General features: G+C 51.2%; 1 protein-coding gene across 2 annotated transcripts in view; it reads left to right on the top strand.

Annotated features, from left to right (window-relative positions):
- The first annotated feature begins 571 nt into the window (after window positions 1-571).
- The window catches only part of MXI1 (MAX interactor 1, dimerization protein), a 55390-nt gene continuing 41983 nt past the window's right edge, over window positions 572-13978 (top strand). Inside the window, exons 1-2 of one of the 2 annotated variants that reach the window (XM_033065671.2) lie at window positions 572-860; window positions 11362-11494. In XM_033065671.2, coding sequence (XP_032921562.1) covers window positions 665-860; window positions 11362-11494 — 329 coding nt within the window. In that variant the 5' untranslated portion in view covers window positions 572-664. Of the gene's footprint in view, window positions 861-10255; window positions 10600-11361; window positions 11495-13978 lie in introns of those variants that run through there. The other variant, XM_033065672.2, reaches the window with a different exon arrangement.

Raw genomic sequence — 13978 nt, 5'->3', positions numbered from 1 at the left:
GAGAGTTTTCTGAGGGGCACTGCTCGATAGAGAAGGAGTCATTTGACATTAAACCGCTGGTGCTTCATGCCGAGGGGTCCCTGTGGAGTTCGGGGCTGTGCCTGCAGCGCTGGCCCCATCGCCCCCAGGGCTGGGAGCAGCATGGGCTCCCCAGCCCGCCTGTCACGCTGGGTCCCTGATCAGGGACGGACCCTCGGGCAGCGGCGGGAGGTGACATGGGGTGACAAGGGGCAGGACAGACCTGGCTGTGCTTCTGTGTCCGGGGGGCGGGTGCAACTGAGCCCCCGCCGCTACACCGGCACCGCCAGTGCCAGCATCCCCGGGGGCGCGGTGCCACCTCCCCCGGTGCCCCTTTCCAAGGGGTCGTTCCCCGCTGCGGAGCTGTAACACATCCCGGGGCTGCTGAGCGCCGCTGTCCCCCGCCCCGGGACAAGCCCGGCTCTGCCCCGCCGCCGCCCCCCCCGCGCAGCCGCCGGCGCTCGCACTCCGCAGGCGCGGCCGGGCCGGGCCGCCCCGCCGGGGTGCGGGGGGGGCGGGACGGCGGCGGCCCGTGGGGCGACACAGCGGCGGGGCGGGCGGCAGCGCTGGGACCGCGGCGGCCGCCGGGCTCGCCGGCAGACGGACGGACGGACAGACGCAGCGCCGCACGGGGAGGCGGCGGGGCATGGGGAAGCGCGGCCGGCCGCGGAGGGAGCCGCGGAGCGAGCCACGGAGCGCAGGGGCGGCCGGCGGGGCCCGGTGCCCCCTCGGGGACATCTGCAACACGAGCCCCGCGGCGGGCATGGACACCTTCCTCTACAACGTGCAGGTGCTGCTGGAGGCCGCCAGCTACCTGGAGCGGATCGAGAAGGAGAATAAAAGTAAGTGCGGGCTGGCGGCTGTGGCCGCGCGTGTGCGTGACCGCGGGGCGGTCAAGGGGAGTAAGGAAAATAACCCAAACTTTCGGCAGGCTGCAGGGGCCGGCGACGCAGTGACAAAGGGCGCCGGGGCCGGCCTGCACCCCCCGCGGCAGAGGCGTGCGTGCGACCCCCGCCGCCACTGGGGACACCGAGCCCGGGGGGAAAGTTTGGGATGGAGAGCGGAGCGGGACGGCGCGGGGGGGTGGGCACATCTCCGGTTCTCGGGGAGAGCGGGCTCGGAGGGGCACCGAGAGGGGCCGGGGGGGCGGCTGGCCCCGCGCGGAGCCAGAGCCGGTGGCGGAGCCGGAGCGGCGGGGGAGGAGGCGATGACACGTCCCCGCTCCCCCCGCCGGGGCATGGGCAGAGTCACGTAGGCAAGTGGCAGCGCTCGCCAGGTAGCCGGCGGGGAGGAGAGGAGAGGGCAGGGCAGAGCAGTGCAGTGCAGGGCAGGGCGAGCGTCCGGTGCGGGGCGGTGGCCAGCCGCGCCGCTAGCCTCCTGCTCCGCGGGCGCGGAGGGTGCGCGTAGCCCGCGGCTTTGCCCCGCGGAGCGGTCTCCCGAGCGGGCACGCGAGCTGCGAGCGACGGCGGCACCGCGAGGCAGAAGCGCTTTGGGAACAAAGGGGCGGCCGTGGCCCGCGGCGGAGCGCGGCCGCGGACCCCGCGCAGTGGCGGAGCGCGCTCCAGCGGCGCAGCGCCCGGCGCGCCCCGCCCCGCGGGCGGACACATGGTTCGCACATGGAGCCAGCGCGCCGCGCTGATTGGCCGCCGCCGCGCGGGGGCGGGGCCGCGCGCCCCGCTCCGCCAATGCGCGGCGCCGGGGTCCCCCGTGTGACGTCACGCGTTGCCGAGCGGGCGGGGGGGCTCGGCCGGGGGGGCTCGGCCCGGGGGGCTCGGCCCGGGGGCTCTGCCAGCCCGGGGGTGTCACATGCGAACCTCGCCGGGAGCCCGGGCTCCGCTCCGCCACCCCCGCTCTGCCCTTGTTTTCTTAGTCTTTCTCTGTTACTCTTTGTTTTAGCCTTTATTTTTATTTTTTACAAATTTTCTACTTTTTTTTTTTTTTTCCCTCAATATCTCTGCCATCCTCGGTTTTATGCTTGGTGTTTTTTCCCCCCTTTTTTCCTCCGCGGAACATGTGCCGCGTTTTGTTTTCCGTTTAACTTTACAAAGGGATCAGCGAGTCCCTCGCCACGCGTCTCCATCGCACCATCACCCTCTCCTCGCCGCTCATCCCCTATGGCAGCTATAGGTGCAGGTGACGATATAGGGTGCCCTTGTTCTGCGGGAAAAGCTGCGTGCACGCAGGCTTCCCGGGAAAGGGATCCCACTGCGGAGGAGCTGCTCTGCCGCTAAATCTGCAGCCAAAAGCCCTTGCTCTTTGCTTACCCAGAACAAATCCAGGCTGCTTTTCTGTTTTTGAAAGTTGAATTAATTTTGGGGTGGGATATTTTTTTTTCCTGTGCTAATTGTTGTTTCGTAATGAATCTGCAAAGCCAAGCGTCTGAGGAGCTGAGCTGCACCGCGAGCAGCAGCTGCAAGCAGGAAAATGACAGGAGATACCAGCAAGAATTGGGTTTGCATATGAAAACAGCAGCACCCCTGGTCTGGAAACTAAGTGTGAGACTGCTGGTTTAGATTTGTTTTTTTGTCAATAAGCGCTTTTGCTGTGAAGGGGAACTGTCAAAATAATGTGTTTTTTTCGAGGTGGGGGGAGATAGAATTTTCCTTGCCTTTGAGATGGATAGTATCTGATCTTTTATATGCTCCATTTAAAAATGCATCATTTTATACAGTTCCTTGTTTGGAAAATGAGTAGGACAGCAGGATACAGGATTTTTTATTGCTAGATTTTTAAAAGAGGTGTTTGCATCTAAACAACTCCATTCCTGAGCACTTGTTTTCAGTGAAGCTTTCACTAGTAATTGTTGAGGTCATAATGTTGAAAATCATCACTTTTATTAGGCAATTCTGCAAAACCTTTCAATATTTTAATGTGCAATCAGGACATTTTAGGGTGAAAAGTCCCATTTAACCAAAGGTTCAGCTGGTGAACGTGCTGTTCAGAACGTGACCGTCATAAACCAGGCAGCTTTTACGTGTTGCTCCCAAACAAAGAAAAATGCTGCTGGGATTGGAAAACAATCTCTGAGCATTACTGGCCCTATCTAAACTAAGGAACAGCTGCAGAAGCGGGAGGGTTATATCCTAATGCATATACATCTCGTTTCTGGGAAGGGATTTGCATGCAGAGCTCAGGTTATTGCACCAAGAGAATGCTGTGCCCTTTCGTCTGCCAGGGCAGGGGTCATTCCTCAGTGCTGGCAGCATGGCAGAGATGTTGCTAATGGCTGGTCACTCCTCATTACAGTCTCTGAACTCACAATTAGCAATAATAGGGGAGCCCAGCTCAAAAAAGTTTGGTGATGGAGGCTGCCAGCCTCGGTTGCAGTCAGACTTGGTGCTTGCCTGCTTCCTGCAGGATGCCCAGGTCATTTGACCACGGTGTTACGCAGGGCTGTAATGAGCTATTTCGGTGTTACTCCCATCAGGAAGGTGGCTGAGTCACAGCCCTGTTGTGCCAGGTGCTGTACATGCAGGGGAGTGACAGTGCCCTGCCCCAAGGAAACAGAGTCTTAAAAAAATAGAGGTGACAGGTAGATGTTTGTCTCTTCCTGGCCAGGATGGGTGACAGGGACAGAGCTGGGTAAAGCACCAAGATGGTGGTTGGGATCAGCATCACAGTGGTATGGGGGCTTCAGTAGCCAAAGGAAGGAATTTAAGGAAGGGCTATTAAGGCTCTGAGAGCTCCAGTGGTTTTCCTCATAGTTTTACAATTTCTGATAAACCACACTCAATGTCCTCATTCATTCTTCCAAGACTTTGGTGGCAGTGCCAGGTTATTCACCTTCTCAAAACACTGTCCTCAGCAGGAGCAGATGTTGTTTGGTAGAGGGGCCCCCTGAGAGGTGGACACAACCTCTTCTCTTGTGGATCCAAATGCTTGGATATCCCAGATGTGCATCTCACACCTTCTGGTGATAGAGGAGAAACTACAAGGATGTTTTCAACCTCCAAAACACACCCTTGTCTGCAGGTCAGTGGTGTAAGGCAGACAGCGGAGCCTTCCGTGTCTAGGGCAGGACTTTCAGATAAGGCAGGAGTTTCCTACCTGCCTGAAACTGAGGCAGAAATATGGAGATGACTATGATTTGCATTTGTAGGTCCCACATCCTATCGTTGTAGTCATGAATAATAGCAGAGGGGCCATGGGTTGGCTGGGTGGTGTGGAAACAGAACCACAAGGTAGAGAGCTGTGGAACAGGGTAGGATGTGCTGTCAGGGCTATGGCAGGGGGAGAGAGTGTGCAGGAGTGGCCTCCCAGCACCCCTCTTATAGTATTCACCTATATTTTAAAATATTAGAAAAAGTATTACCTGTGTTACAGTAAAGTGACAGGGAAGGTTAGAATCCTCTTATCAGACTCCTTGGGTAACCTGGGGTATTTTAGCTACTGAAATATAACTGAATTATTTTCCAGTTGAGCCTCTGGGAGTGAATAGCAGTGCTGCCTGCCTTCTTGCTGCAGTTCTCATGGTGAGACCACAAAACCCAATCCCAACACACCTTGCTAACTGACATGTACAGGTTTCCAAATGACCTGTTTCTAGAAATTTAAGCTTGGTATCCTAGGAATAGAAACGTCACATGAAGGAAGTTACAGTGGCTGTTTTCAGAAATGAAAGTTGTGCTGAGGGCAGCTTTATTGATATTATCTGTAACCTCTGCAAATGCCACTTCGTGAGTACACATGGCTGAAAATCTGTAGCAGCTGAAATGCTGGAATTTGGAAGATGTTTTTAAAGGAGTAAGCTCAGCTGAGGTTTAGTATGTGTCAGGCATCCCCGTTGTGTGTGTGGACTCACGTTTTTGTCAGTAGGAGTTGCACAAACATGTGATGAATCCTTCGGATACGATGACTTATCTGTAATAGGCATGGTGTGTAATACATTCTGATCTCACTACAGATACACACCTGTGTTGCCATATCCTCTTCCAAAAGCATGAAGGCAATCAAGTCTCTGTAACAGGGGTGACAAGTTCACAAGTCTGATAGAGGTGTGCATGCATGGGACAGGGGACCTTGGCCCCTCTCAGGAGACAGCTAGATCTTCTTCAAGTGCTGGCTATGTTTATTGATCTTCTGACCAGGAATAACAAATGGGTGATTGTAGATTTGTCCTTTGCTCCTGAATAATTCTCTCCGAGGGAGAGGACAACTGAACCTTGGGGATGAGTTAACACTATCTTCATCATGTGGCTCCTTCCATTGTTTATGTGCTCTTTAGGATCTTTTTTTGACAAACCAAAGAAATGTCAGAAACTTGAAATTAGCAGAGGGCAGAAGAAGCTGAGACTGCCTTTGGTCTTTGTGCGGAGCTCCCGTTGTATCAATGAGAGCTGAACACGTGCTCAAGGTCAGTGTAGATGGTCTTGGGTCTTATGGTGATGTGATCTGTAGAGCCGTGTGGGACCCCTTTATTTATATATTTTTCATCCAACTCACAGTAAACCCCTTTCATTCCTCCTGGTTCATGACCTGGCCACAGTGATTCATGCGTTAGCCACTTCCAGGTTGGGGGATTTTGACTCATGCTGTTTGGACCTCAGCATAGAATTCAGAAGGAAGCCACAGCAGGAGAAATGATAGGGCAGAGGTAAAACCATGGAACTGTGCCAGAAGCACCACTGAGAACCAACCACATCCCTTGTTCAGCAGAGAAGCACCTTCTGCTGCTGGCTAAAGAACCCCACCTTCTCATTATTTAGCTGAAGGACTATATTTTTTCTTATGGGAATTCCTCTTTATTTTGCAGCTGGATCAGTTAAGTGACTTAATCAAAGTCACAAAGTCACAGACTCAATATAAATTTGGGCACAGCACAGGTCTGAAAACAGAGCACATCTCCTGGAGAGAAGGAGCAAGGGACCCAAAGACCCAGTAGATCTGTGGTTTTTACCTTATTGTTTGGCAGAGCTTACTCTTTGAATCAGAGTGTGCACTTTATTCCTGTTCAAACTCTTGGATATCCCAGAGGTTTGGTTCTGAGAAACGTCTGTCCTCAGTGGTGGATGGGTTCCAAATACCAGTGGGAGTGCTGAAATGGATTATCTGATACCTTGCGAAAGAATCAAGCTCCCAGATGAGAAATGAGGCCATGTCCTACAGGCACATGTAGGTACCTTACTGAAGGTATTGCAAGCCTTGAAGGGAGTTGAGCAGGTGGGACTTGGGTTGTTCTCCAGCCTGCTGCTGCAAGTCTTGCAATACTGAGCTATTACAGTCATGACTACAGGAATAGAGACCTGTTTGTTACAGTGTGTGCTGACATGCTGTTCAGATGTTGTTCCCTCACAGAGAAACAGGAGTGGTATAGATCTGCTCTTCTCAGAAATCTGGGGAATCACTGAATCCTTGCACTGTTTTGAGAGTGTCAGAAAATGGCTCCTACTGGGGATCTCTGTTCATGCTTTGATTGTGCAAGTGTTAGATTTCAAGGATTTGAAAACAATTTTAAGAGTTTGGAGGGTTGGTGTGAAGATGGGCAAAGGAAACGCTTATGACTATTGCCATCTTGATGTTCCTTCCAGAAAATGAAAATGGCTGGGGACAGGAAGATTTTAGCAATAGCCAAACACAGAATGAAAAACAGGGCAGCTTAGCCAAAGGGATTGCCCTTATTGAAAATAACTTCCACGTTGCAAAGCATTGTGTTATTTCTAAGGTTTGTGTTCAAAGCAGAGGGCTGGGCATCTTGATTTGTGAGACGTGTTCCTGTTCCACCTCTGACTTAGGGTGTGTCTTCATGTGAGCAATTATGCTGCTTACACCTCAGTTTCCCTTCCTGCTGAGTGGAAAGAAAATAGCTAAAGTAATTTTGGGTTTGAGAAGCTTAAAACATTACTTTCAGAAAGCTCTTAGAAAATTTCCCTGATGGAAGTTGCTAGTTTAACGCAAGTGATGGTGATGTTGATAAAAAACAGATCACATCTGTTGTACTTGATGAAAATAGTACAGCAGCATTTCAGATGTAAATATTAATTGATTTCTGCACTGCAGATTTCTTCTTGGATATTTAAATTATTGCTAAGGAGGAGGGAAAGGCTATCAGGGAGATTAACAAATCCATTATTAAGGCTGGAAATGGAGGGTTGCCGAAGTGCCATTTAATAAAATGTAAAAAGCCCCTTTCTAAAGGGCGAAGCAGCAGAACACACAATGAAAGTGAATCACAGCTGCCAGAAGGGATGCCAAGCAGCAAGCACTTATAATCAGAAAACTGTACTTACAGATCATTCGGAGCCACTAAATTAAATGATCTCATTCTCCCCTAAAATACTCTTCCCTTAGCCCCTCCCCAGTGTTGCCTGTGGATTGTTCAACCACATTTAAAGTCTGACTTTGGGGGCTTTTTGGTTAGCAGTTGAATGGCATTGGGCATCTTCGTGCTATTTACTTTCCACCCACTTTTGTTTCTGTCACACTCTGGCATTTTGCAGGCTGACCTGCCCACACCAGCACTTGGGATGGCAACTGCAAGACTTTACAGATCTGCTGTTGGCTCCACAGTTCATTTGCCTCTTCTCTAGGGCTCCTTCTTTGGGAAAATGTCCCACAGTTTATTCCCAAATTTGTCTTTGTTTCACACAGATTTTTTTTTTCTAATTGTACATTGTTTACTTCAGAAACAAAGACTTGGAAGCTGAGCTGAAGTGTAAATGCAAGTGCTTATCCTACATCATTTCACACAAAACTGGTCCTGCTGTTACTTCATTCCAGGGCTGATTTTATTCATGTGTATCAGGGTCACCCTCCTTCATCCTCTCTTGTTTTGTATCTTGTATTTCATGAGGCTGACACTCGGATATGCTCCTATCCTACCCCTTCATTTTCCTGCCATGGCTTTCCCTATTTAATCCCTAGAGTGGCACCACATATCTCCCAGTATGCCATCAGAAAAGCCAGTGGCAGTGGATGCTCACAAGGGCACTTTTGCAGTGATTTTGGGGCTTCATCATGAGTTGGGGGGTTGGAGCTGCGGGGTTTGGGTGTTTTGATGTTTAGTATTGCTAATCCTGAGAGGCAAATGGCTCTCTGGTTTTGGAAGTAGGTTACAGGAAGCACAGTTAGAGCCCAGAAATGCTCTTGTGTTAACCTCACTGTTGTGCAGAAGTCTCTGCCCCTGTGTCCTTTTCCCTAATCCAAAATCTTATGAGTCCTCGAGACTGCTCAAATTTGGAATTTTCCATATGCTTTTAGCAGTCTCCTCTATGGGCAGTTTCCAGTGTAGAAATATGAGGTGGGGAGAGAGAATACTTTGTTCCCTGAGTTGTCCCCCAGACAAAAGGCAGTGTTTACACGTGCTGTGGTCTGGCTGGGTGTAGGTGTGTGAGTGGAGACTGTCCTGTCTGAGCAAGGGCTGGGACTGGCTTTCCCAGAATGAGGAAGGGATGTCCCTGGAGGTGTCCCAGCTTCCCTTATTTTTCAGCTATCCCACCTTAAGAGAAACAAAACAAATCAACCCCTAGAGATTCAGAGATGAACAGGTCTGTGTAAGAACTGAATAGTGGTATTATTTTTACCTCCATCAGCTGCAAGCCTGCAGTTTTCTGAGGAAACCTCAGAAATGGTGAATCAGCAAATCATGTGTCGAGAAAAGTTAGCTACCTTGAATCCACTTTTTTCAGGCCTTCTCTAGTTGAGTGCTGCCAACTCTTGCAACTCCATCACAAGTCTCCTGATACCTTGTGCTCTGGTTAAAGCCCTTGCTACCAGACATAAGCCATTGATTGAGAATCTCTGCTTTTTTGGATTTTTTTCAAGGTACTTTTCTGTCTCCCATTGTGATGGAGGAGTGATTGCAAAGGTAACCAGTCATGGCCTAAAAGTTCAGAAAATAACCCCAGTCAGAACTAGAAAACAGTCTTTGGAGGGTTTCTACGTCAGAATCAGTTGGAGATTCAGATATTTACTATGAATGTTCTCTGAGTGCATCCTTTTTGAGTAAGTCAAATATTTTAGAGACTGGTATCATACAATTCTATGTTACCGGGTTTTTAAGCTCCATTCCAGCTAATGTTGGTAAAATTCAGGGTGATAAAAGTGATCCAAGGGTTTGTACCTGTATGAAAATCAAGATGTAAATACATTATTAAAATTTAAAGAAAGAGTGATCATACTGAAAAGTGTGTGACAGCATTTGTTAAAATGTTGAGGTGGTCAGTGTTGTGCCTTGTTAATGTGCTACTTCAAGTACAGTGAGTTTGCTGTCTATGGTACCTTTTGTCTGTGCTCTTAAATCATCTGTGCACATTGAAAAATGGGTCTTGCTCCTCAGCCTCCCATGAAAAACAATGTATCAGTCACTCCAGCTGGGAATTCCGGGCACATTTATTTTAGTTACATCTCCTAAGGTGAGATGTGGAAAGTTTCCAGCTGGGGCTTTGTCTTTTGTAGCCTCTCTGCTTTATCCTTGCCACAGCCCTGTCCGTTCCATGGGGGTGGGCATGGAGCCTTCACCTGGAGTGCTGTGTCCAGTTCTGGGCTCCTCAGTTCAGGAGACACACGGAGCTCCTGGAGCAGGTGCAGGGGAGGGCTCCAGCGCTGATCAGGGACCGGAGAGTCTCGGGAGCAAAGGCTGAGGGAGCTGGGCCTGTTCAGCCTCGAGAAGAGATGACTGAGAGGGGATCTTCTCAATGTCCGTCTGTGTGAAGGGAGGTGTCAGAGGTTGGACCAGGCTCTTTTCGGTGATGCCCAGCAATGTGACAAGCGGCAACGGGCAGGAACTGATACACAGAAGTCCCACCTGAGCATGAGGAACTGTGCAAGTACCTGAGCCCTGGTGCATCTGGCCCAGAGAGGAGAGGCTGTGGAGTCTCTCACTGGAGGTATTCCAGAGCATGTGGATGCAATCCTGCGCACTGCTCTGTGCTTGAGCAGCCAGGTTGACCCACCGCGGTCCCTCCCACCGCTCTGTGATTCTGTGACCTGGCCACCGCCACCACCTCGGGGTCGGTGTGGCGCGGAGCCATCACCTCGGGTGGGGACACGCAGCCATTGCCCCGGGAGGGTCGCACGTGTGTGGCCGCTCCGGCGGCGGCTCGGCGCTCCCGGGGACTGCATTTCCCAGCCGGCCCCGCTGCGCTCCGCCCCGCCCGCCCGGAGCAGAGGTAAACAAAGTGCTGCGAGGCGGCGGGCGGGGCGGCGGCCGGAGGGGCCGGTCCCGCCGCGGGGCTGCCGGGCCGAGGGGCCGGGGCTGGGATCCCGGCAGGGCCCGGCGCGGGTGGCTCCGGGCTGGCCGCGCTCGGCCGGCGCTGGGCACGGGGCTGGGGCAGCCATAAGCGCCCCGCGCTCCCCGGCGGGAGCATCCCGGAGCGGCTCCTTCCTCCGGCATTTCCTCGCGTGTTGCCCTGCCGCCCCTCGCCCTGCCAGGAGAGCCGCCCCCGGGACGGTGTGACGAGGCCCGGGCACTGGGCAGAGACGGCGATCCCACCGCAGCCGCCCCCGTGTCCAGCGGGGCAGCCGGGAGCGTGGGGGCGGAGGGCGGCCCGGGGCTGCGGAGCCCCCCGGCCATGGAGCAGGTCCAGATGATCAACATCCAGCGGCTGCTGGAGGCGGCCGAGTACCTGGAGCGAAGGGACAGAGGTAATGGGGGAGCGTGGGTGCCCTCTAAGGCGAACGGGTCTGGGGTCAGACCCCACCGAGGGGCGAGCGTGACCCCGGAGAAGGGATCAGAGCGAGCGTTTGCTGGAGGGATGGTGGCAAATCCCAACAGCGAGGGCTTGGAGGGAGGATATGGCTGATGAGTCCTCCTGGAGGTGGTGGATGGGGTGGAAGGTTTTTGCGGAGTGGGGGAGATTGACGTGGATGTGGTTTCTGGGAGGAAAAGGGGGGATTGGTGTGAAAGTTTTCCACTGGGCAGGAGGATGGTGGTGGGTGGCTCTGGCTCAGCAGAGACGTCAGTGGCTCAGTGAAATACATTTTGGTTTGCCTGGTTCGGATAGGTTGGGCAGGAGGAGAGAGATGAGGCACTCTCTGGACTGTTGTGGGGTTTTTTTATGTTTTCAGTGTTTGAGTGGTGGTGTCCTTCCTCCAGGGTTGGCAGAGATTTTATACTTCCCTTCCTCCCTTTTCTCCAACTCGCAGTCCACTTCCCTGTGAATATATCCTCAGTCATTTCCCTGAGCTGTTGTGGTTAAGGGCCTCCCCAGCTAGGCCAGTGCGTTAGTGGTGAGGCCTGCCTGCTGACTTCTTTATTTTTTTTTTAAATTTTTTTTCTTCTTTATTTTTTATTTTCACATTCTTTTCTTTTATTCGTTCTTTCATTTTTTTGGTTATTTTTTGTTGTTGTTGTTTTGGAGTTTTTTTGTATTGTTTTTAATGCCTTGCCTGTTGATTCTCTTGCAGAGTGCGAACATGGCTATGCCTCGACCTTCCCCTCAGTTCCAAGCCCTGGACTACAAGACCCAAAGCCCACGCGGAGGCTGAGCCGGGCGCGGAAATACAGCGGCAGTGGCAGCATTGCCAGTATTGCCACCAGGTACAGTGTGGGCAGGGCAGCACAGGGGCAGGGCTGGCTCGGGGGCATTGAAGCTGCAGAAGAAAGTTGGAGGCTGTGGAGAGAAACTTACTCTGTTGGGAAAATGGGAAGAGTCTGAACAGCTAGAGGGATTCAGAGCTGGGGCACACAAGTGCAGCATCCATTCTGGATCCATGGCCCTGGAAGCAGAGGGGACACAGGGGAGCTGGATCTGAAGTGGCACTGCCAGCTGACACCATGCCAAGTCTCAGATGCTGCAGAGGGAAGGGGAATAGGGAGATCTGTTCATAAGGTTTAGGGAGGAGGTAGGCAATAGCTATTCCCATTATATACAGCTGATGTCTTTCCACCCCAGAAATCACTGCTTTTAAGGGATAGTGCATGTGCAGCCTAGGTGCTTTGGGATTGTAATGACAGGCATGATTTGAGGCAAAGAAATGTTTTGAAATGGATCCCCTACAACAAATGGGAGAGAGGGAGATGACTGACTGTAATGTACGACATGTTAGAAATTCAGTTCAGAAGAAACAAAGCTGTGTTTCAGTCTGCCTTTCAGGGCAGTGGGATTTCCCAGCTTTTGATAGCTTGGTAATTGTAGAACTCCATGGTTTTGACACTTATCTTATTATACAATGCCATGTTTCTTGGTTTCTTAAATCTAGAAGAGACAACAGGATTAAGCCTATTGCCTGGTGCTGTGCTGTGCTTGCATCTGCCTCTTCCTTCTCATTCCTGTTCTTTTTATTTTTGTTTGCTGCCTTCTGTGGATTTGTTCAGACCTTGTTGAGACCTCTGGGATAGAGAACTTTAGAAACATAAAGTATGCCTTTGAAAAGGCATTTGCAAGCTTGCTTTTACTGCAGCAAGGCCTGTGCAATCCATAAAATGGTGGCAGGTGGCTCAGGTGATTAAGGCTTTCTTAAGGCCATTGGGAAGGACCTGTAAAGGCCTAAGGGAAAGGTGCCTTTGCTTGCAGTGATTCTGCTTCAGCAGCATTTGATAATAAAGGTTGTTTGGAGCAATGTTAGGACATCTTTCTGTGGAGAAGTTTCCTTCATCAGGATCAACATATCTTGAGCTCTTTGTATGCTGAATATTTGTGTTTGCTTCCCTACTTCATCCAGCCTCTCCTAATTTGAGGGCAGTTACAGCTCTCTACTGTTTATCATGAAGCAAAGCCCCCAGTCCTGTGACTTTGTGTTGGAAAATGATGTAAAATGCTGAATTGAGGTCGGTATTTTTCCCTCTAGGTTTCCCACATACTATTTTTCCATCCCACACCTCTTTGTCTCAAAGGCCTTTGTCATGGCAACCTGCCCTTCTCCAGAGGAGGGCTGGAAGCACATCCCCCTCAGGAACTCCTTAGCACTGAATCCAGCAGCCTGTAGGCTGCAGAGGGATGCAGAGCACTCCCAGTCCCTGGGGCCAGGGTGTTCAGCAGGCCCTGCCAGCACAGAGCCCCAGGCACAGCTCTCCTGGGGCAGCTCTGGTGCTGACACCAGCCCGCTGGGCCCTCGATCCTGACAGGCTGGATGTGTTCATGTCGGGGGAAAGGAACAGAGAAGCAGAAAAGATACTTTCTAGTCTTACTTAAACCTTCTTTATACAAGGAATACTGAGACAAAATTGAGTGAGAGTGTTGTTACCCAGAGCACTGCCTGCCGCGGTTTTTTCAGCCTCAGGCAGTGACCGGTGTCAGGTCTGCTCCACGCAGGGACCAGAGTGGCTCTTTTGGGGAGCTCAGACCTTACATGTGCAGTTGGAAATGGAAGTTTCTTTTAGCACAAGTCGTAGCAGCTTGCACTTGCTGTAGGAGATGGCAGGCCTTCCAGATGGCTGAAGTGCCGGGAAGTGACAACTGTGAAGTTTAGGGTGCCTCCAAATTCACTGCAGTGTCTTTTGTGTGATGCTGAGTATAGCATCAGCCTTGTTTAAGGAAGGCTCTGTATCATCTCTTCCTGTTAAAATCAAAGGGGCAATTCAGTAAGTTCTGTCTGGTGGAGATGGAATGGGTTTTGAATTAAATATCAAGTCCTTGATGAGGAACAAAACTTACATTTCGTATGTGGACAAGAGATTTTCTTAGATTGCTTTTGTCTCAAAATGTTTCATTATTATAGAGGAATTATGCATTTAGATCTCGTGCAGATCTTGTAATTTAACAGCCTCCTGTAAAAATGTCTCCCTGCAACCTTGGGAAAGCAATGATGTTTTCCTTTTTTTATTATTTATACACTTTTACCAATTGGCATGTGTACATTGTTGATGGTCTTCATTGAACCAAATTATCCATGATTTTGTGGTGCAGGGTATTTATGAAGCCTAGTTGCTTGTTTGATTCATAGTTTAAATCCAAGTATTTTCCTTCAGCAGCCCAGACATGACAGCTGTTTCCTCCCAAAAAGCTCTGTGCTGTCATTGCACAAACACCCAGAAAGTTCTGAAGAGCAAACAGCCCAGTTCTGGGTGGCAATGGTGGATCAA

The sequence above is a fragment of the Catharus ustulatus genome, chromosome 8 (genome assembly GCF_009819885.2).
Source record: "Catharus ustulatus isolate bCatUst1 chromosome 8, bCatUst1.pri.v2, whole genome shotgun sequence".
Lineage (NCBI taxonomy): Eukaryota > Metazoa > Chordata > Aves > Passeriformes > Turdidae > Catharus > Catharus ustulatus.
This window is presented reverse-complemented; position numbering and strand designations above follow the sequence as displayed.